The 23,855-nt window shown below is 35.6% G+C and overlaps 2 protein-coding genes across 3 annotated transcripts in view; one reads left to right on the top strand and one right to left on the bottom strand.

Annotated features, from left to right (window-relative positions):
- LOC145668899 (dnaJ homolog subfamily C member 11) overlaps positions 1-4,366 on the top strand; it is a 44,124-nt gene extending 39,758 nt beyond the window's left edge. Inside the window, exons 10-11 of the mRNA XM_081737169.1 lie at positions 1,284-1,413; positions 3,807-4,366. Of these exons, the coding sequence (XP_081593295.1) occupies positions 1,284-1,413; positions 3,807-3,829 (153 nt within the window). The 3' untranslated portion in view covers positions 3,830-4,366. The remainder of the gene's footprint in view (positions 1-1,283; positions 1,414-3,806) is intronic.
- Positions 4,367-8,703: 4,337 nt separating this feature from the next.
- Positions 8,704-23,855, bottom strand: part of LOC145668897 (uncharacterized protein C1orf50 homolog) — a 40,450-nt gene continuing 25,298 nt past the window's right edge. For both annotated transcript variants that reach the window (XM_081737168.1, XM_081737167.1), the window contains exons 2-4: positions 15,450-15,562; positions 12,470-12,688; positions 8,704-10,569 (exon numbers count right to left, since the gene is read on the bottom strand). In XM_081737168.1, coding sequence (XP_081593294.1) covers positions 10,384-10,569; positions 12,470-12,688; positions 15,450-15,562 — 518 coding nt within the window. In that variant the 3' untranslated portion in view covers positions 8,704-10,383. The remainder of the gene's footprint in view (positions 10,570-12,469; positions 12,689-15,449; positions 15,563-23,855) is intronic.

The raw sequence follows: 23,855 nt of genomic DNA, 5'->3' as shown, positions 1-23,855 counted from the left end.
CCTACAGCCCAGATGTGAGCCCGGCCGACTTCTTCCTCTTCCCGAAGCTGAAGCCACGCTTGAAAGGAACCCGTTTTGCAGACGTCACAGCCATCCAAGCAGCCGTGACCACATTTCTAAAGGACATGCCGGCTGCTGACTTCCAGGGGGCGTTTGCAGCGTGGAAACATCGATTGCAGAAGTGCATCGACGCAAGAGGAGAGTACTTCGAAAGCTTTTAAGTCCCTGTACAGATCAGATCAATAAAACAATGTTTCCAGACCTGGTCTCATTACTTATCATACAAACCCTGTATGTATGAGACATAGCAGGAAGAACAACACACCTGAGGATAGAGGGCATTCAACACTAGTCCTCGATATAATCACAGTTTTTGTTCAACCGCTTATCACAACGGCAGATAAAGTTTTCCGTACCATTTGCATAGAAATCCGCGTCAAGTTCTCGTGGCCACCGTGAGGCAGCCGTTATGACACAATCACATGCCAGATAATGGTGGCCAGCAATCTTTTGCTTTAGAATAGAGAATAGGTGAAAGTCAGTGGGGCCAGATCAGGACTGTAGGTGTGCTCTAGTCGTTCCAAGCATAACGTCAATGGTTGAAGTACTGGGTCTACCGTTGTGTCCAGCGTTATCATTAACAATATTAGTCCGTCCTTCTTTGAAAGCACCATACCAATTCCCTACATGTTACTTTGAAATTTAATCCTCTCCATACACCTCTACAATCTGCCTATGAATATCGGCAGATGTAGGATTTTTGGCCCACAGGAACCTCATCACTGACTTCACTTCTACTTTTGACCAATTTTTCAGACGAGTCATAATTTTTAATGTCCCCTTCTCGAGTATACAAGATCAGAATCCGAAGTCTTCAAAGCTGCCTCAAGACAGATAAGTTATTAATCTACAAATAAATTTTCGTTAAGTTACAGTGAATAACATAGAAGTTCTATACTTTGTAACATATTTTTTTTCGATCATCCTTCATATATGCAAACTTACAATATGCAGTGTATTTTTTTCCTTTTCACACTATAATTTTTCACTAATTTTACCCAACCCCAAACATTATGCTTATTTCCTAAGCATTAAAGAAAACACTCAAAATTTCATTAAAATGTAAATTTTACGGAAGTTATCGTGGAGCAGACCGGTAGACATACTGTACAAATATGTGTTTAGGTTAAATGGTAGTTGTTTCTAATGAATACGTGCAAAATGAAAATTCTATTAATATGTGTACATTACAATAACTATGTATGTGTTTGCTTGAATTTCAGAGCCAACTTCCAGGATTTTACGATCCGTGTGTTGGTGAAGAGAAATCTTTATTGGTACAATATTTGTTCCACGGTCACTTGCATCAAGTGATTATAGCCGATAAGGAGCCTCTTAGGATACCTAAACAATGTAAGTTTTCACTAATGTGAACATCCATTTTTAATATTATTTACTTTTATCTAATTATACAACAAAAAATGTATTATACCATTTAACCCTGAATTTAACAAGAATAAATATAGGTACCCAGCAGCCAGTTGCAAACGAAAAGGTAAGTTCTTGTGATACTTTCCAGTAACAAAGAGTGCACTTCGTAATATTGTGCCAAGAACATTCGTTACTACATTGGAGTGCAAAACGCCAGTAAGTTTCGCAAGCTGTCACTCCCAAGTGGCACAGATTGATGAAACGAACTATATATAGAAAGTAGTGCATTAGAACAACAAACATGACCTTTTATTTAAAGGCAATAACACATTAAAACACTGCAGAGCATGAACTCACCGCTAATGCCCCCTGACATTACAGAAGGAATGAAATGATCTATGAAAAGTGAACATTACGAAGGTGAGTGAACATTACGAACAGCAATGCATACTTTGCAGCGTGCTCCCATGCTGTTCACAAAGTTGGTAATGAGTTTAGAAAAAATGTAAGCAAAAGGTTAATATTAGCAACAAAACAAAACAAAAAAAAAAAAAAAAAACTCTGGGAAGTACTTCCGGAGAATATTATCTCCATCTTAAGACTAGATACAATTCGAAAGGGATTTGAAACATGGGGAGAAATGAGGATGGATAAAAATGCTTACAAAGGATTTCAAATATGCGAAGCATAAATCATCTTGTCGGACAAATAAAAACGGTTCGAAGGTTAAACCACTTTCGTGAGATGTCTGTCTTTGTGACTTCTGAGGTCTTTGCTTGAACATTTTCTGAATTACTTGCACATTTCCCTCCGTCCTTGATTTTGAGGGATGATTGCGTCTCGTAACATCTACTATAGAACGTGTATATTCATTAGTTGTAAATGACCAAGTCCTTGTGGTCTTTGCATCTACTGAAGCACAAGGTCCTTTCACATTTCGCCACCATCTCTGTACTTGCACCATGAACTGCTACTTCGTCTCGGAATGCCAGCAGAACGCGCTTGCGCAAGGTTAAACGTTGCATCCCGCTTCGCCAATGATACCTGCATTGACATTAGTGATACACCATAATAAATTCTATCACTACAAGGAACAAAAGCTTTTTATTTCGTTAAAATTGATTAAGGATTTGAAGCGTTATAAACAGGAGTATTTTCCGTCCACCCTGTATATATGTATAGACACCTAAATACAGGGAGAGACTGAACAGACGTATTCTAAATAGAAACAAGTTTTAACTAATTGTGTAATCATTATTTTTTGCTGCCGAAGCTTTTATCTTCTGTGTTCGATGGAAACTAATTGTATATTTATGCTTGCTCTTCCAGATTATAACTTTCAAACTCTGTTTCTTCTTTCATATAATATCTTCCATATTCGAAACTGAATTTTTGTTCCGTGTGATGTTAAAGTAAGACACGGGTGTTAACATGTTTTAGGTCTGTCCGTATACAGTACATCGGCCGATTCGAATGAAATTGGTACCACAGAATGTATGCCTCTAGAGGATATGCTGATCTTAGTTTTAAGGTTCCAGCGCACCGGTCACTAAACAGTAGCTGATTATAATGTCTATAAAGGGAGTTGTCGGACAGCAATTCGAATGTTAAGTGTGAAGCATACCAAGGAAGACTCTAATGATCGTGTATTGTTCAATTAAGTCTTCGGACCTGGTCATATACTGAGGCAGTGAGAAGTCGGATGGTCGTTCGTTGAATTGCCGTTTACGTGTCATGTCATATTAATGATTCATTGGTGGCTACACAATGATAGGCAGAAGGTTCTCATATCCGACATGCCCTCTTCAGTGTCTCCACAACGTACTGAAGTGCTCCTGGAAAAAAGCATTCGACCTGCCTTTACTGACAGGACAGTGACAGTTATAGATTGTTCAGATAATCATATCGTCGCATGAGAACCAGACGAACGTAACTCCAAAAATGCGCTTTTCGTTTTCTTCATGTTTGGACATGATTTTGAAAGTCCCACTTGTTGTAAATGGAATGTAATGCCATCCGTTCTCCTTGTCGATCATCTGTTGTAATGTAGCTCAATTACCATCTTGTAAAAAACACATCTTTCTAAGCAAATAATATTTTTGTCCTCTCTCCTGTAAACCTACGACAATGGAGTTACGTTTCTCTGATTCTCATGCGACGATAGTAGTGTGTTAGCGAGTTAAATTTGAAAGTGATTGACTTTTTTTTTTTTTTTTTTATGTTTTGTTTTGTTTTGTTTGTTTACTTACCTGTAAGTGATATATTCTTCAATTTTAAAATCTCCTGAATATAATAATACGCACTTTTTTGTTCCATAGTTTCCGTTATCTTTCTAGACTTTTTGACTTTTCATTACATTGTTTTTATTTTTCCAGCTCATCGAGTGAATCCTACTTGATAGTGAAATGTGATTGTAGACGGGCTCTAACAAGGACACTGAGTGCTGCTAGTTGACTGTAGTGAGTGAATACGCAAGCTATGATTCCAAATAGCTCTGCATAATGGAACGATAAAAAACAAACAAAAAAAATACTCAGGTTATCCTGTAGACAACCATGTACGGAAACTTCAGTTATGTTTTACAAAAAAAGAGAACTCTAAGAAACAATGCATAATTGACCAAAGAATTGATGGGACTATGCATATGTTTATTGCAATGCTTGAATGAAATATTTTTGTCAGCTGCGCTTCTTTATTTTTAAAAGTTTGTGAATTTGTATGTAGTACATGGTACAAAAGAAACGGAAGGCCTGGTTAGATTATGTTTCATAATTTTTAATATGGGTTCAGGAGGAGGCTAGTCATTGTAAAACCCAAGTGAGAGAAACCTTTGTTTTTAGAAGCATAATGAAAAATGGTTTTTCATATAGACAGCTAATGTTGCCACACAATACTATTTTGTAGCATAATATTAAAGAATTGTGAATTCTGTTTATTGAGAATTATTATTTTGTTCCATTCTGGGATTCTTCTGACTCTTAACAATGCGAAATGTTATTATTACACTGGAAACAGTTTTGATATGTACTGATATCAGGGGCACATCCACAGGGGGTCCACCGGGTCCGGACTCTTCCCCCCCCCAAAAAAAAAAAAACTTCCTAACTCAACACACATTTGTACGTAGCATGAAAATTTGATATTACACTTCATCTGTACTCTTTCTCTTATAAAGACAATCTAGTATCTTTTTTGAAAATAGAGATGGAAGTATTTTACAATTACTTATCGCCTTTTCGAGTGCAGAATAATATTCGTTCAGTATTACATAGAGGCTTATAGTATTAGGCCCTCCCAACAAAATTTTCTGGGTGCGCGCCTGACTTGTATCACCTTCGTTTCTGATTAAGTGAGCAAAATCTTAGTGTAATCTTACATCTGTATCAAGTGTGTGTCTGTGTACAGTATAGTAACTGTGTGTTAGCTATCGAAGTTGATATACTAAATTGTTTATTGGTATCAGCGCAACTCCAAGAATTAAGGCGTAAATATATTTTTTGCAGACGCATTAGATACATCCCATTCAATTACTGAACCGCGGAAGCGTAGTCGATCTACCTGCTAACGGACGTCCTGGGTTCGATTCCCGATAGAAACGATTTTTTTTTTCTTCTACTCATTTCAATGCGGCTTTGAGATTCACCTAGCCTCTCTAAAGTGGGTATCTTGAAAAGTAAAGGAGGCTGGAGTGTGAAACTGATTGTCACCTCAATGAGTTCCGGAGTCAAAATGTGAAGACCGTACAGTAAGGGACACTTCTGGATGGTACACTTTTGCCGTAAATTTCCGTATGGGTGTACCATCCAGAAGTGTTCCTTACTGTACATCAACACATATACACAACCTTGGGGGGGGGGGGGTACATGACCTGTCCTAAAAGGGGGTGATTTAATTTAGTACGAGGGAGGATAAGAAACTAAGGTTACAAGGCTGAATTGAAGAGTGTGCGGTAATTTTAATACATGGAGTTGGCAATGTGCAGTTTCAGCCACGCGCCACCTACGACGCTAGTGTTAGGTAAACACAAATGATGGCTCGTTTGGAAAACTGAATTCGCGAAGAAGTCGCTCAGTTATTCGATTTCTTTAGGCGAAACATGTAACTGCGACTGAAATTCACCGACAATTGGTAGAGGTTTACGGTCTCGTCAGCATGTCGCTGAATAGTGTCGAAAGTTTGCGGCTGGTAGAGAAACGTCACCGACGAGGAGCACAGTGGCCGATCCAACACAGCATTAACAGTTTTGTACACAGCTCGCGTGAAGCAGCTGATTCAGCTGACAACAGGAGAATCACGTTACGGCATTTGATGGCAGAATTCGGAATGTCGTTCGGCAACACCTAGCAGGCCGTCGCTTCGCTCCAGACAAGGAGCTAAATCACTTCGTGACGAGTGGCTGAACACGCAAGAACAGGATTTTTACCAGGAAGGGAATCTTCAAACTCATCCCATAATGTGATAAGTGCCTCAACCGACATGGAGACTATGTAGAAAATAACCTAATGTATGTACTGTCTGTTGGCTGTATTGGTTGTATGAAATAATATATACACGTTTCACTGCAGGCTTTGTAACCTTACTTTCTGATCACCCCTCGCACATAAATTATTATGTAGTCCAATTCCCTATTCTGGATTCTTGGTACTGATATATACAGGGTGCACAATTCATCTTAAAACGAGTCTAAACAAATTGATACAAATCAGTGAAATTTTGTAACACAAATATCAAGCGAGGGACATTCTTTGACAGTCTGCAATACCACCTGATTAACAGTGTTAGCAACCAACATAAAATTGTCGGTTTTTAAATGGCACTACGTTAGATCATTACATATTTCAAATCTACATGCTAAACAATAACTTACAGTATTGCATTTATTATTCAGTTATAAACTAAGGACTCTACAGTATCACAAACATACGTAAACATCCAAACTTTAGAAGTTTCCACAACAGTAATACCACGAATGAGACGAGCGTGTCAATACACAGCGCAAACACCTTAGTGTCTAATACTATGACCATGATATGATGTATTTTTAATAAGTTGGAACAAAGTTACATGAGATTGAAAATTTTACTTTCTTCAAAAAGTTTCATTTCGAAAAGATGCTTAGATAATTATCACATAAATTGTTTCCAATATGCACTAAGATCATAATGCCGTTTACAGCAATCTGATGTCTTAACCTGTTCCGGAGATATGATGAACATTGTTACACAGCTTAAAATTATGAAATTGCGAAAACTTGTAATTACAACTACCAAAAACTATTGCTGTAATGTTATATAAACAGACGAAAGCAACATAAAAAGTAATTTAAAGCAGTATAGCAATCTCTACCCCTTTTTTGCGTATCTGCGGAACGGGTTGATATATTAGATTGTTGTAAACGGCAGTTTGATCTTTACGTTTATTGCAAACTATCTTTATGATTGGATATGATACCTAATTTTCAATTTAACAAAATTTAATATTAAGATATTTGCGTTGTGGATTGACACTTCCATCTCCCTTGTTCTGTTACTGTTGTAGAAACCTCCAAAGTTTGGATGTTTACGGATATTTGTGATACTGTAACATTCTTAGTTTGTAACACTTAATGATAAATGTAGTATTTGAAAATATGTAATCAACGTAGATTTGAAATATGTAATAATCTGACGTAGTGCCATTTAAAAAAAAAAAAAAAAGTATAACATTAAGTTGGGTTAGCACTCAGGATGTATTGCGGACTATGTCACACAATGTTACCCTGTTGATATTTGCATGTTGCAAAATTTCATTGAATTGTCCCTATTAGTTCTAAAGTTAAAAGCCATACATACATGTGTAGGTGGGTCCCTTCCTCGCTGCTCCACATAATCCCTATTGAGAGTCAAGCATTTGTCTCACTGTTGTACCTAATTGCCCAAACCCTTTGCAAAAAATCAGGGCTCTGGCTATTTAGTCTCCTCACATTCCGCTTCACATTTTCATCAAAAGTTGACAGCAGACCAGGTTGCTTATGTGGAACTCCTCTTCAGGGAAACTTAATTCAACATAAGCGATCTGGTCTCATCTTCTTGACAATAACACCCACCCCCACCTCAGCACGCAAACAAAAGACAAAATTGAAGAATTAGGGTGGGAACGGCTGCTCCACTCACCATACAACCTTAATTTAGCACCGAGTTACTTTCATCATCTTCCGATGTTAAAGTCAGCATTGCAAGGTGAACGTTTCGAAACAGATAAAGAAGAAGTGAAGTAAAGAAAGCGCTAAATAGCCAGAGCCCTGATTTTTTGCAAAAGATTTTGAACAAATTGGTGCAACGGTGAGACAAATGCCTTCATTTCAATGGGGATTACGTGGAGAGGCGAGGAAGGATCCACTTGCACATGTATGTATAGTTTACAAATGTATCTTAAAAAGTAAATATTTCACAGTTTAGAGAAACTTATATATCAAACGGGGCCGCGGTGGCTCAGTGGTAGAGCGTTCACCTCTGGTGCTTGGGGTCCCGGGTTCGATCCCAGCCCCCGCCAAGTGAACTTTGTGGTGGACAAACACCATGTGCGTGGGTTTTCTCGGGGTTCTCCCGTTTCCTCCCACTTTCTTCATTCCACCATTTCATTCATTACTCATCATCACCGTCTCCTTTAGCCCTATCGGCATAACTGTGGGACGTAAAACTCAAAGATTTCATTTCATTTTTATATATCGAACGACCCACGTATACATAGATTTACATCATTAAAGGTGTTTTTTTTAAGGCAACAAGAAAAATAATTTGCATCCGATTAGGATTGATAAATATAAAAAGTTTCCAGTATAATAAATGCATTGGTGCATACAAAATTACATGCAGTGATAGAGAAATATGCAACCTCTAATTTTAGTCACGTAATTAGATAGGAGCAAGGAACAAAATATAGCAATATTTAATTTTAAAAAAATAAAAAAACACTATAGTTTAATTTCTGGTTATCAGATTCTCTGTCTGTGCCAAAAGCTTTCCACATTCACAAGTGTTCTCTTTAGTTGGCTGTGAAGGCGAAAGGATAAAAGTTCCTCATTAAGGGGGCTTGAGTACAACTTCGCCTTTATAATTGATTGAAGAAAACATTACCACTATTGAAAGCTTTTGGCGAATTCAAATCAACAAAGAGGAAAGAAAAAAAATTCTCTGTGTGCCAATTTCATTACATTAATTTATGGTAGTTTGCTTTCCATGTCTGTTTCCAGAGTTTTTTGATCCAATGGTCTAACGAATGATTCAATACGCCTTTTCACACTTAATAGTTTATTTGACTAGTAATTTTTATGTTCATCATACAGTACAATCTGTTACAACAGAATTAACTTATTATTAGCATATTTACATATTACATAAATCATTTTTAAACACAAACTAAATACAACTTTCTTACAAGGCTGTCTATAATCTTAATTATAAATTAATTAGAAATGTTACAGTTTCGGAAATATATCACTTCCTTCTTCAGACTACTATTCCGACTAAAATCATAAATAATATTACTTTCAGTTGGAATAGTAATCTGAAGAAGGAAGTGATATACTTGCGAAACTGTAACATTTCTAATTAATTTATAATTAAGATTATAGACAGCCTTGTAAGAAAGTTGTGTTTAGTTTGTGTTTAAGATGGACACAAGGCCTTTTTATCATAAAATCATTTTTATTGTACTATGGGCAGCAAAAGTAAATTCTAATTTCGCAAATTCTTTTCATCAATATATTTCGAAACGAACGGACCCGATTAGATTTGTTCTTCTTCTTTAATTTGCCGAAAAAAAGCATTTTCATTCGTTCCGAAGTGTTTGAGTGGAATAACAACATATTGAGAAATAAGAATATACTTCTGCTCGCGACTATACAATCTAGCAATTACATATGAATTAGCTCCAATTTTGATTTACATTAAAAAAAAAAAAATGCAATTTAAAATGTAGGCATAATTACACCCATAAGTGCATTCTTGAAACCTTAGTAAAGTAACTTACTAAACTGAGGACAGAAAAACAAGATGTAGCTTGGATCAGTCCGTTACAAAGAAAGATACAGAATGACAACAGTCATCACCAAGACCATAATTTGGAGTTTACAAATTTCGGGTATAAAAAAACAATAGAAGGAAAACCCACATAGTTGCAATGATCTTATGCTATGAGGTTTATACTACATGGTACAGTGTATTGTGAAATAATTTGTTATAATGAAATGATATGGTTTACCAACAATCGCTAAAGAGACAAAACGTATAGATACGCTTTTCCAGTTTCGACAGTGGTTGAATTCAAACAAATGTCTCTGCAACCTACCTAGTGTTGGACAGAGATGTATCGGAAATGTTTACCAGCATCGCAGGAGCTAAACAAAAGTACACTCATGTCCAAAATTATTGTCGCATGTGTATAAATGTTGTTGTAGGAATATAATTTGGTAACGAATTCGCCCGGTATTTCTTACAATGTTAGTATGAGTATAGTCGACAAAGACATGAATGTGGCAAATTTCATGCCAAAAGAGTTGTAAATAAAAGCAATAAAACGAAAATAAAATTTTCTTGTCCATTTAGCAACATTTTGTTTTACTCATTCTAATTTTCGTATTTATAATTCTTTTCCTATGAAATTCACCACAAACACAAATTTATCGATTATACACATAGTATCAGTATTAAAAGTACCTCGCAAAATCAATATCAAATTATATTCTTACAAGAAGGCAGTTATAGATATGCGACAATCATTTTGGACATGAGTGTACAAAGTGGTTCGATAACTATTTATATGAAGGCAATTTGGCGTAATAACGCTCTCAAAAAGTAAGTAAAAGTTCAATTATTTGATTGTGACTGAACAACAAATTTCATACAGTTTCTAGAATAACGGACAACAATCGCAAGCAATATCCAATTATTCCCATATACATACATACACATGTCAGCATTTTCCATTTTCATTTTGTCCACTGTAAGTAATGGAAAAAGTTTCATTTGTTTTCAGAAAGTTTCCTAACATTGCTATTTCTTTACCCCGTTCCTCCATTTGTGATGCTGGAGTCCATGACATGTCATTTTCAAGTCGGTAAGCTCCTAGAAATTCATGTGGACATGAAACTCCCCATTCCTAACAAAAGAAAGAACAAAATATCAATTACTCACAAAGGAATTCCCATGTTTTCCGCCGTAAGAGTTAAATATATTATGACCAGGCATTCAAAGTTTTTTCGAGTTACCTTTCTAAACCTCCACTGACGAACTTTTATAAAACTTCTTTTGTGGTTGTTAATTTAAATTACTGGAGATTATTGGTGCGGATTTTGGTGAAATCGATTAACTATCGACCAAATATTTACCATTCGTATAGTCGAGAAGAAACAGGAATACAACACTCCGGTATACATCAATGATTGATTTCAGAAAGGCAAATGAATTGAAGATGCAAATGTCAACTTAAGTCTAAAGACTCAAGCCGTTGCTATTCTTGCAGCGAATATAGCGCAGAGATGCAAATGTAAACTTAAGCCAAAATTCGGGTTTTAAAGACGTTGAGGGAATAGAGTCGTGGCGGGCTTCTTGCTGGCGTGACTGTTAAATGAAGTGTCATGGTGTGACACGACCACATGGTGAACTAACGTAACCTAATCTACTCTACCCTACATCTGAAAATAATGGCTAAACATTGAGCTAACGTACCCTACACTACACTATTCTGTCTACCGTATGCTTCCCTAATCTCTAAACTTCCCGAACTTACTCTACACTTAAGTGCAAGGACCGAATGTTGGATTTAAGAGAAGACAGTATTTGAGTGAAGTTTAGCATAGTTTGTAGCCCATTGTGTAAGAAAAGGGAACTGTTCTTCTCAAACCCACTCCTTCTTGAACATGTCGCTTGAAAAACCGACAAAGAAGTGTGATCTGTTGGGATATATATATATATAATTTTTGCTTTTAATATCTGGACACCAGATACAACAAATTATCTATATTTGATTTGATTTGAAGTTTAAGCGCCTCTCTCAGCAGCGAGGCTATATGAGACGTGGTCCTACAGATAAACGTGGGATCCGAACCACATCCGGGAATCTAACCCGGATCTCCCACGCTACCGTACTTATTCATAAAACAAAACTGTGAGTTTCTATATTTGAATTATCAGAAATGCAGCTTCCTTTTCTGCATTTGATACGGCACTTTTTAATTTCTCAAGGATGTTTGTATTTATCCATCAGCATTAAGACACATTCGCCATCCCGAAGAGTAAGCATTGCTAGCTTTTCATATCTAGTATGAAAAGTTACCACATGCCACGCGAACCAGTTTTCAGTTGTTACACATATATTTGAGCCAATCAAACGTATGATATTGTATGACGTCATGTCGTAAGTGTTATTGTTCTATGCAACTTCCGATTATTCGTTGATAAGTTAATCCTTTCTCACTTACTGTTGGTGCAACAACGTAAGGTTATCCAGATTATCTTATCCGATCTTAATCCTTGATTAGTGCAACTGAGCATAAGTAAAATTGAGTGATACTGGAATGGAACCCAATATACTGATTAAAAATTGATCTGACATAATTTGTGTAGAGAATATAAAGATGAAGTATCGTAAGTACATCATAGATGAGTTGCATCAGCTAAATATTGAGACGCATACTGCGAGCTGATGCTATTTTCTAGCGACTTATTAAATTGATACCACATGGTTATTATGATAAAGTGAGAGGTAAATAGAGTATTGCAATTCTGCTTAAACCAGTACAAAAGTGAGTGAACATTGAAACTTCCGAAAAGACTAAATGTACATAAATTATATTTTTTTCCTTCGTACACACTCATATATTCGTACAAATAAAAAGTTCAAATAGGAATTTCATTCTTGTAGGTAAATATCTAGTATTTGCCTGTTATATACCGATTAAAAAAAAACCTCACTCGATAAAACGAGCTTAATATATTTCTGTTTTAATTGCGTTTGTGATCTTTAAGTATGAAAAGGAGTTACATGATAAATATCTTACCCCCGGTGACAACATTGAAAAATACTGCTGTCCAGTTGGTCTTCTGTACAGATAATATACATTTCCTGGCACTTTTTGAAAATTACATGCTGCGTGATGGAGCCCTTTATCCCGTTTGGCTTCTTCTAAAACTCTCCTCGCTTGCTCCTGCAGAAATCTCACCTGTTCGGCGATCATCCTCAATTGACTACATGCTGTTGCCTGCACGAAATTATCAGCCTGTAAAAAGTACATATCTATATATATAAAAGAGAACGCACAAATCCTTTGTTACCTCATCACGCTAATACGGCTGAACCAATTTCTTTTATTTTTGGGGGGTTATTAGGATTTGGACCCTAGATGGTTTTTATCATATCACTTTAATTTTTAATTACCAGTGTCTTGAGATAATTGACCATTCAAGTGTCCATAACGTACAAATCCTTTGTTAGTTCATCATAGGTAAAAATAAACGTATTTATATGCAACCCGCATGACCGTGTCACTCGGCGGGTTAACATAAATGACAGGCGATATAATGTTAACATTTACTGCAATCTACTATGGTTTTTATCATATCACTTGAAAGCGAAAACTTACGGGGTGACCGCAGCGAAGCGGGGCGGGTTAACATAAATGACAGGCGATATAATGTTAACATTTAATGCAATCTTCTATGGTTTTTATCATATCACTTGAAAGCGAAAAAGTAAAAATTATCTAAGTAACAAAGTTTATTGCGTTCCGGGGTGACCGCAGCGAAGCGGGGTGAACGCTGCTAGTCAACATATATAATCACTCCAATAATAAAGGAAACAAACATCATTGTGAATATTACTTCACTAAAACATTAACCAATTTCTGTGATTACATTCATACATTGTTTTTCTTTAGAATTTAATAGAACATGTTAAAAGGTTTCGCCGTCAGTGCCTTCGGAAAACACAATAACACAGGTCTACGACCAAGTTTATGCTTTGTATATGTCATCTCTTGGTATTTTTGGCTGGTGAATACGATAAAAGTGAGAGAATGTATCATTTATTTATTTATTTATTTATTTATTTATTTATTTATTTATTTATTTATTTATTTGTCACCTATAACAGAACCAGTCCCAATTACGATAGGCTTACAAAATTTAATTTTATAAAGATACTTTTATACAAGTACAATAATAAAAACAAAATAGACTCCTTTCTCTTTTAATACGCCTCTGGTAATTTAAAAATAAGAAGTTACGGTAAGTGAAGAAGACAAAGGTTACGATATTGAGAGATCTTTAGAACATGCATCTACAAGACATGAGAAATGGAAAAGCAACTGGCGTAGTGAACTAGATAATTACGGAGCATACATAATGAGCTAATTAAGGATTTTGAAGGAAAAGAGGATTTTTCCGTATATGCTACCTTTTAATTAATATATGAAACGAAAAGTGGGGACGAAGTGAGCGTGAAAGGTAGATGTTCGCAAGAGCAATGAGATAAAGGCTACAAGTTGCCGTGAAGTTCGGCTGGAGTCAAAGGAAATAGCCTATGGTCTTATACAATATAATGTTGAATTATATTATCTTAGTAGACACCTTCTCATTCTATATATATACATATATAAACCAAAAAATACATTTGTATACCTTTCGAGTCCTCGTCAGGAGACGCGTATTGCACTTTGTGGCAACGTCGCAGATAAAGAACCATAGATTAGATCTACCAATTTATCAAATAATTACATCGATTCTTGCCAGATGACAGTTAAAGTCGATAGACGTTAACACTAGTACCACTTATCATCTTAACAATCGATTTAACTGTTTAATGGATTTGTAGAGCAATGGTAATGGTTCCGAATTAGTATGCGATGTTGCCACACACAGAAATTTTGATTCCCCATAGCGGCTAAAGGAAGCCCCGGAGGGCACACCATCATATAACATTTTCGTTTTATATATATATCACATATAGGGGCACGAGTTTTTCGCACTAACAATTTGAAAATTTCGCGTTTCGGTTTTCATATTTCGCGTTTTGACGCATTTTCCATATAAAGTTTTGCTGTTTGTAGGTCTTGTGGAAAAGAATTCCCTGACATTTTACAATTGGCCCTTTTATTCATAGATCACTATAAAAATAAACCATTAATTGCCTAAAAACAAAATACACTGAATATTTCACTTGACAATGTCAATTTCATTTGTAGAAAATTATATTTTTTCAAATCAAACTGAGGAAAATCAGTAACTAAACTTACTATGAGTAGGAAAGTTTTGCTGTCTTTTGAAAACACACAGACACAAGTTGCATTTAAGCATTAAATATAAGCACGTTATTGTTTCCACATTTTCCTCCTTCATCGTTGTACGTTTGACACTTATCATCAGTTCATACTTGGAAAATATTTCTCACAATTGGCATTGCTTGTTGGAAACCACACATATGTAAGTGCATTTATAACAAACTTCAATCATCACTTCGGAACTCCCCATCTAGCTTCGATGGTGATGGCTAACGGGCAATATGTTCCCTATAGTCATGTCCTAATCACCCAAAATGCACCGTTCATACCACGTTCTACCGTTCCATCAGCGGAAAACTAGAGTTTTTAAAGTAATGAAAAAGTATTTTTTAAATTTCGCGTTATATCGCGCAACGGAAACCAATGAAAATACACATAGAATATCATAAAACGTCAGGAAACTGAAAATTACTTAATTCTGACACATTTCGTTTTATCGCGCATTGCGAAAAACTCGTGCCTCTAATCATATATAAGTAATGAAACCTTTCAGACTCAATAATTATCAGGTTTTCACAGTACTTATACATGGACACCGAAATTCCAAGTAGGAGTGTTCCAGATTTCGGAATCAGAATTATTATTTTAGTCTTTCTGGCATCTCGGAATTTCGAAAAGTCGAAATCCCGGAACCAAAGAATTTTGAAATCACGAAATTCCGACTACTGAGATTGACAAGAATGATGATTTAAGTCTAATTTACCTGTTGGATTTCTTTTGCCAATGCCACAAGATCAGAAGAATTATGTTCTCCAACTGCTCTAGCGTCAGTCAGCTGTACTCCCTGGGGTTCGAAATTTCGTTCCACAAGAGCCACTGGAATAACACAAAATACGTTATTTATGAAACACAGTACAATAAAAATTTAGATCTATCTCCATAGATACAGCTTAAACAAAATTTGTGATCTACAAAACATGACCCGTATTTATTAATTATAAAAATACTACAAAATGTAAATCACTTTAAATCTGAAACAAATAACCATGTTACGTCATAAAGGGCTAAATTCCGGAGACCAATCCAATGAATCATACGACAGTATCAAATTTTATGCCCAAACAAGTTAGAAAATTTCTTTAAAACAAGATTTAATTTAATATGATGCATATCCAATATTTATTGAAAAGCACTACCCAAAATTATCCATTTGCGAACATTTCGGCAAAAAAGCTATTGCCTTCATCAACACACACGTTTTCAGGGAACGCTATCTGAGGAACTAATATCCGTTGATTTTCTTCTTCTGAATGGCATTTCTTCCAGCAGTCCTCCATAAAATTTCCCTTCCTAAATAATCATCTTCATGAGTATAACTGGTATCTTCAGTATCTGATTAATAATAAGGAAATAAACAGATAATTTTGGGGCAAATACTTTCCAATGAGTATAAAATTCCTAACCTTTTAATCAAAATCCACGCAATAAATCATTATCGAAGATACAAAATATATTTAAAAAAAACTGACATTTAAAGAAAAAAAGGTGGAGTTGTAGAGCCTTCTAAAAGGTTGATTTATTCCTGTCATTCATAAAATAAATTTAAATTTTAAAAAAAATCTCCAAATTTCATACCAAGGTGACCAAGATGATTATGTAGAATTTAGGAGAGATCACCATAGAGACCAGTGTCCCGGTTGGGTCAAACTCAATAATAATGCCTAGCACTTTTTTTTTTTTTTTTTTTTTTTGTGCATATGGTCTCAGGTTCAATTCCTGGTGGGAGAGAGCGAAAAATTTAATTTTACAATCATTTACTTTCATTAATTATCCGTCTATTTTATCCTAAAGGGCATATTTGTAGGCAGGGTTGAAAAAAATCATGTTTTTTTTTTAAAAAAAAACAAAAAGAACGTTTTTTACGTTTTAAACGTTTAAAACAAAGTACTTTGTTTTAAACAAAAAAAAAAAAACATGTTTAAAATGTTTATTTTGTTTAAAACAAAAATCTAAATATTACATTTTTACACTCTGAGGTATTGCTTGCCATCTATATTCAACCGCTAGTTCAAATTTCGGGAACTTCCCTAATCTCGATCCGCCCAAATATTCAATTCCAGAGAAAGAAATCGGGATTTTCTCGATCTCCGTTCACGGAATATGTAGTTTAGTTTCTTTGTGTTACGTCCTACTGGTCGTCTGCATTCTTAATCTTTAAACGCCCATTGACGCAACTGATGTGTCAAGGCTTTAAACCTCAGTGGCTGTCTTAAACCTCAAATTAAGGCTGGAAGATGGTTTTGGTACCAATTTATTCCTGAAAGGTGCAGCTTTGCTGGTGTGCATTTTATGTGTATGGGAGGAGAGTAAATATCGTTTTTTTTTTTTTAACACTTTTTTGGTGGACCATTCCCCCTCTTGGGGGATAGATTCATAAAAATTGTTAAGTGAAACAATGAAGTAGGCCACTACATGGTAATATCGTGTTTTTGTACTTCTTGCTTATATAGGGTAACAGGGAGGGGGCAAAGTTAGCCAATTTTTGGAGTTTTTTTTGACGTAAATTACATTTATTTTTACAACAAACATCAATAGCTCAGCCTCTAATTAAGCTAGAAAGACGATTTGGTACCAAAGTATTTTTGAGGGATGAAGCTTTCCGTCAGCTGCATTTTATGTATATAGGGGGTACGTATGTACGGCCGAGAAAGGGAGGATGAAGTTCGTTTTTTAATTTTTCATCAGGTTTTGGCGGGTATTCCTCCCCCCTTTGTGGTACATCCATAAAAATTGGTATGTGAAGCAATGAGGTAGTCCCCTACATGATAGTAACCTGTATGTGTACTTGTTGTCTATAGAGGAAGAGGGGGTCAAATTTGGTTAATGTACATTTATTTTCGGGGCGGTCCAATATAATACAAGATATATTTCACTGAAGTGGTCTAGAAGCATCATTCTTGTTCGTATACATGATGTGTGCAGCAAAACTGATTTGCATATGGGCGTGGTACTATAGTAGGGGAGGGGAGAGAATGTCTAATTCAATAAATGTTTTCTGCGCATATTTTTTTTTTTTTTAATATTTCCTACATAAAACGAATTCATTACGCAATGGCTACCATTTCTTATATTATATTATTGTCACAAGTATGTGGCCTACACATTCATCATTTTGTCAGCGTAGGGTGACTGCAAGGCTTGCCCGGGACCCCGCAAAGTCAATATTTTCATATTTTTAATGATCTTTTTATGTCTGTTCTTTTTCTACGAATACGGCGGGAATTTCACGAATGTTACCTCATTGGAATTCGTGGTCTATAAGCTTTCCAATGGTGTATAACTCATGACTGTGATAATTAGGGAGGTCACCAGAGCCCCGAAAGTGAGAGTCTACCATTTTGTTAAAATCCCTGGCGGGTGTCTAGAGTTAATTGTGTTGTTATGCCGTAGACATTAATCATTAGCTACCCATGTTGCAGACAGAGATGTATCTTGAAAACTTTAGTTAAAATATGTCATTTGCTCCTTGTAGGCTAGTCACTGATCTTTTCTATAAGTTATATTTGTCAGAGCATTTCTTCTAGCTTATGATGTAAGAACTCTTCATTATTATGGAAATGATAGTGATCAAAAAATACCCAACTTCTGAATTTGTGAATTTGGCTCTTAGAATAGTGTATAGTGTGTTTAACCTCCGTTATTCTTGGAAATTAAGAAATGTTAAAATACTTCATTTGAATTTATGTTGGTTTAGTTATACGCACATTGATGTGCATAATTTCGTTCAGTAATTGCTGTTATAATAAGAATATAACTCTGCTTGTAATTTACTCCATGCACAATTTACTCCATGCAAAAAAAAAAAAAAAACACGTTTAAAACAATTTGTTTAAAACGTTTAAAACAAAATGAATAAAACAACAGCCCTCGTTTTAAACATGTTTTAAACATATCAACCCTGTTTGTAGGATGTTAAACTTAAAAAAAAAAAAAAAAAAAAAAAATTAAAAAATTAAAAAATAGGTTTTTCAAAAAATCTGAATTCGTTGGAGGGAGGGGAGAAGGAAGGTGAAGAAGAGTGAATTTTCCTTGCACTGTTAAAAAGATATGGAAAAGCTTGTCTTTCGGGATTGACTTGTAAAGTTTTATTAGAATGCATCTTTCTTTTAGGATCATTATCGAAATCGTGTCCTTTGGTAGAGTTGGAATGAACGTATTTGAAGAAAGAAAAAAAAAAAAAAAACAGCGTATGGGTGGTGTAAGGTATCATTGGCTCAGCATATGGACCGCTTAGATACCAATTGTTGTAACTCCAAACTACAAAATAGGAGACGCTGTGGCTCAGTGATAGAGCGCTTAACTCTGGTGCGTAGGGTCTTTGATTCGATCCCTGGTCAAGTAAGTTTGTGGTGGACAACATCATGTCCATGGGTTTCCTCGGGGTACTCCCGTTTCCTCCCACTTTCTCATTCCACCGATTCTTCCATTATTCACTTGCCTTAATCATCCGTCTCCCTTAGCCTAAAGGGCATAATCGTGGAACGTTAAACTGAAATATTTATTTTTTTCCAAAGCAGCAGTGTTTCAGGAGAGAACTTCGGAGTTCAATGTCTCGTGAAAAGTTCATATTTCTTTTATGGTTGCAACAAGTGTTGTGAGGTGGAAAATCTTCCATTTCAGAAAATTTTCATTCTAAACAAATATATCAGTGATCAAGTAACTCGTAACCATAAAACTGACTTCATGTATAGAAATGTTAAAAAGTGGAAGATCGTCTAAAGAATCTGAAAATTTTCATGGCTCAGAAAATTTCCGGTACTATGTAGGAACAAGTGTAACATTTTTTCATGAATCGAAAACTTTTCATCATTTTGAAGCAAAAAGTAAAACATTTTATGAATCAGAAAGTTTTATATCTCTATAGAAACAAGTGGAAAAACTTTTCATAATCCGGACAATTTTGATTATGTATAGGAAAATGAGGTGGAAAATTTTCCACTATATTTAACTGCACACTGAGCTATAAAATTGAATTCTTATAAAGGAAAGTTAGCAACAAATTATAATTTCCAATTAGCTTTCAGGAACCGGAAAATTTACAAATATTTCCAGTTGGCAAATAAAAACTAATCTAGTGCTTTTTTTTCTTTCTTGTTTGTGTGTGTGTGTGTGTGTGTGTAAAGTGGAGGGAATATAAATCGAGTTCGTAGAATGCAAATATATCATAACATTGTTTAAAATGTAACAAGAAAGCAAAAAGAAACCTTTGTGAATTTATCAATTATTTATAAAAGAGAAAATTCCACTATTTCTTTACATATACCCCTGCCTACGTAATGAAATAACTACATAAAACATAAGCTCCAGTTCCTTATGAGGATTATTTTTGTAACAGAAAGTAAGAAGAAATGCTTTGATTTTATTGTGTCTAAAACTATAAGAAAACATCATCTTACACGTATTAAATTAACGAAATATGATTTTGTGAGATCAAAGGTGAATTCTGGGAGAATACATTGATATTTTTTAAACTTTTTTTTTTTTTTTTTTTTCACAAATGAAGAATCGTTAGATTTACACTTCATGAAACTTTTTTAAAACAAGGTTTATTAGAAATAAATTTTACGGCTAAACAACGATGTAGGAATAGGTGTAGTATGTTTTAATGAATCGAAAAATTTTCTGGAAAATTTTCCAGAAAATTTATATCACTGCTTGCAACCAAAAACATTGATATGAAGTTTATTTTCTATTGCTGATAGCGAATAACAATCTTTTGATGCGATTTACAAGTTCAAAGTTCTATCCAGGAAAATTTCAATTTTGGAGTTAGACTTGGCATCTAAACGGTTCATAATAAATTCATAACTTTCATTTATGAGAACAGAAACTGAATTTAGACCTATCTCTAGATCTAATACTTAGGTGACAAAGAATTAATTCTATTAACTGTTTTCATACACAATGTAATTTTGAAACTTGGGAGCCTAGTGGTATCTTTGTAAATGAAAATGAAATGAAATCTGTAAGTTCTACGTCCCACAGTTATGCCGGTTAGGCTAAAGGAGACGGTGATGATGAGTAATGAATGAAATGGTGGAATGAAGAAAGTGGGAGGAAACGGGAGAACCCCGAGGAAACCCACGCACACGGTGTTTGTCCACCACAAAGATCACTTGGCGGGGACTGGAATCGAACCCGGGACTCCAAGCACCAGAGGTGAACGCTCTACCACTGAGCCACCGCGGCCCCCAGGGAGAACCCCGAGAAAACCCACGAGCACGGTGGTTGTCCACCACAAAGTCCACACGGCGCGAGCTGGGATCGAACCAGGGACCCCAAGCACCTAAGGTGAACGCTCTACTACTGAGCCACCGCGCCCCCAGTGGTATCTTTGTGTCTGTCGTTATAGACATAATAGCGGTAACACGATCTTCTATTGAACATCTTTTTAATATCTGTCGATCGATTTGAAATGACTGAATTTAGCCTCGAAGCACAAGATGCTTATAGCTTACACGTATCAGATGTGCTGTCTTGTTTAACAAAATTCCCTATATTATCCACAGGTAGAATTCAATTAAAGGCAAATTGTCTTTAACCAGCTGTGATCTTTATTTCTAGTCAAGTATTACAATGATGTACCTAGCTAGTTGCCCCCCCCAAAAAAAAAAAATGGTGGGTAGTTCGTTTTTAAAAAAAAAAAGCATTTTAAAAATGCTGAACTTTTGTGTTTAACATTAAAACCCATTCTCATGAATTGATGCATGAAGAATCGCGAGATTTTCGACCTATCGTTTTATCACTGCTATCTTCGTGCATTGAGATAACACTCCCTACACATCCTCTCGTCAATAACTTCAAAACGAGTCGAATTGATTGTTTTTCGGTCATAGATAGATTCTGATTCCCTGTACAACATAGGTCAATTTCTTCTCAAGTTATTACCAAATAAATTACTGAAGATGTGTATACTTTTCTTTGTGAGTGACTTAAAATGTTCTGAAAATAACTAACAAAATTTATAAACTGTAATTTTCTTAACTTGAACATACGCGTGAAGTGTTTTATTATACCAAGACAATAAAAACTACGATCAATTAGTTACAGGTTAACCGGTTGGTAATATTGATGTTTATATTTTAGTTACAAACCGGCTGCCTGTACTCATTCGATAATCGGGATATACCTAGGATTACTGCTCTATCATTTTCATCGTTCACTCTTAACTATTAATCACGAATATTTCTTTTCATACTTTGTTTGCTTTTCGCTAGATACGTTATTCGTCTGTATTGCATTTACTTCGCAACGACTTTCCAACTATTAAAGTGTCACAAATTATGCATTATTCAGGAATATAAAAAATAATGAATTCTTACCTCCTTCTGTTCCCAACTAGCACTATGAACAACACCTTATTACAGTATTGAGTAAATAAAATTTTAGAGAGAGGAGATTGGAACGGAGTCCCTTAACTTACAAACTGCACACGAAAATACTTCTTTCCTGTACTACGTTGCTACACAAGGGAATACTTATATTCATCATATATGAACTTCTCTTACCAGGAAATACACTCTTCTACCTTAAGAACTGTTTATTAAGGGAGAAATTGCATTAATGGGTGCAGATAGTTTTTAGAGGGACTGAGAATAACTACATGGTGTAGTCATACGGATAAAAACTCCAGTGCATAAACCACGAATTAACTTAAAAAACATAAACCAAATTGTGCTAGGTGGCCACTAAAAAGTATAATGCTACCTAACCAAGTCAGAGCAGGAGCGCAGCAAGGGGACCCGAGCGATAGCGAGAAACGAAACGAAACGTACGAAACAGGCCCGTCAGCGACGATAGTTTTACGCCTAAACGACGATAGTGGATATTTCCACCGGCGGTATATTTCTGCACAGTATAGAGAAGCTATATTTGATACTTACAATTGGAGTGTTACTAATACAAAGCAATGACAAGTACTACTGAAACTCGTACTATTGCCAAAATTCACTTTTCACTACCCTTGCTTACGTGTATATTCACCGTCGCTAACGCGTGTGCTTCTTTCAGACGTACCACCGCGATAGCCCACGAGCTTCGCCTTGCTCTGACTCGGTTATATAGCATTGTTGCTTTTTAATACCCACCCATCCAGCACAGGTTGGTTTGTGATTTTTTCACTTTACATTTATTATGCCATACATGCGGATACCATATTTGGGTTAACTGCCACAGATGATGGCCCCGAAATACAAAATTTACAGACAAATGAAAAGTATCAGGCTAAATAACGAGATAACGAGAGTAACAAACGTTAGAAAGGTCATTACTCTAGGGTGATTAATAAGGGAGAAAACGTAAGTTGACTCGTAGACTGCATGTGTTCGCGGATTGATGCAATATAAGGTGAAGTGGCAGTAAAGCACAATCGGACAGTGTTTCAAACCCACTATGTTATTAACTAACTAAGGATATGTATTCTGCTCTATTATCGTGAGGATCAAGGTGGAACAAAACGAGCCCTGCGGGACTTCTAACCCCCTTCGCTTACTTACGCTCGCTCAACTATGTTTTGTAATGTAAGTAAATCACTTCTTATCAATAAAGTTGTTTGCAAAATGGACTAAATACCACGTGACATTACGTCACGCTCGTGTGGTGCAACCTCAATGTAAATTTAATCTCATTCTTTGGGAAGACACGATATTTAATCGGCCGCATTGTTTTAGTAAAAAATGAGTAGTGTGTAGTTTGCAACACTTATCAGTTCCAAGGTACTAATTTTGCGTAGTAATATTATACTGGTGCTTATGGATGTAGGAAAGAGCAAAAGAAGAATGGAAATATTTGTGATTAATAGTGAACAGTGAAGGCCAGAAATGAAACAGGGGTAACTGTAGGTAAGATATATGAAAGTAAGAATAGGTAAGTCATAATACAACGCTGAAAACAGATTCATGTGGGTTCGATCCGGACAGCCATCTTCGACAGTTTAGCCCCGTATTCCCAAATCGTTATTATATATATATATATATATATATAAAGCCTATGTTTAGCAGAAGGGGTTAAGCTCTTTTCTCCAAAAAATGTTACAATTTTGGTAATTTCTGTTCACATTCGGTTAATTTAGGGTACGTTAGGTTAAGTTAGTTTTTGTTATATTAGTGTA

Source organism: Thermobia domestica, chromosome 13 (assembly GCF_964235325.1).
Source record: "Thermobia domestica chromosome 13, izTheDome1.hap1.1, whole genome shotgun sequence".
In the NCBI taxonomy this organism is placed as follows: domain Eukaryota; kingdom Metazoa; phylum Arthropoda; class Insecta; order Zygentoma; family Lepismatidae; genus Thermobia; species Thermobia domestica.
Note: the sequence above shows the minus strand (reverse complement) of the source record. Positions and strands in the feature narration are given on the sequence as shown.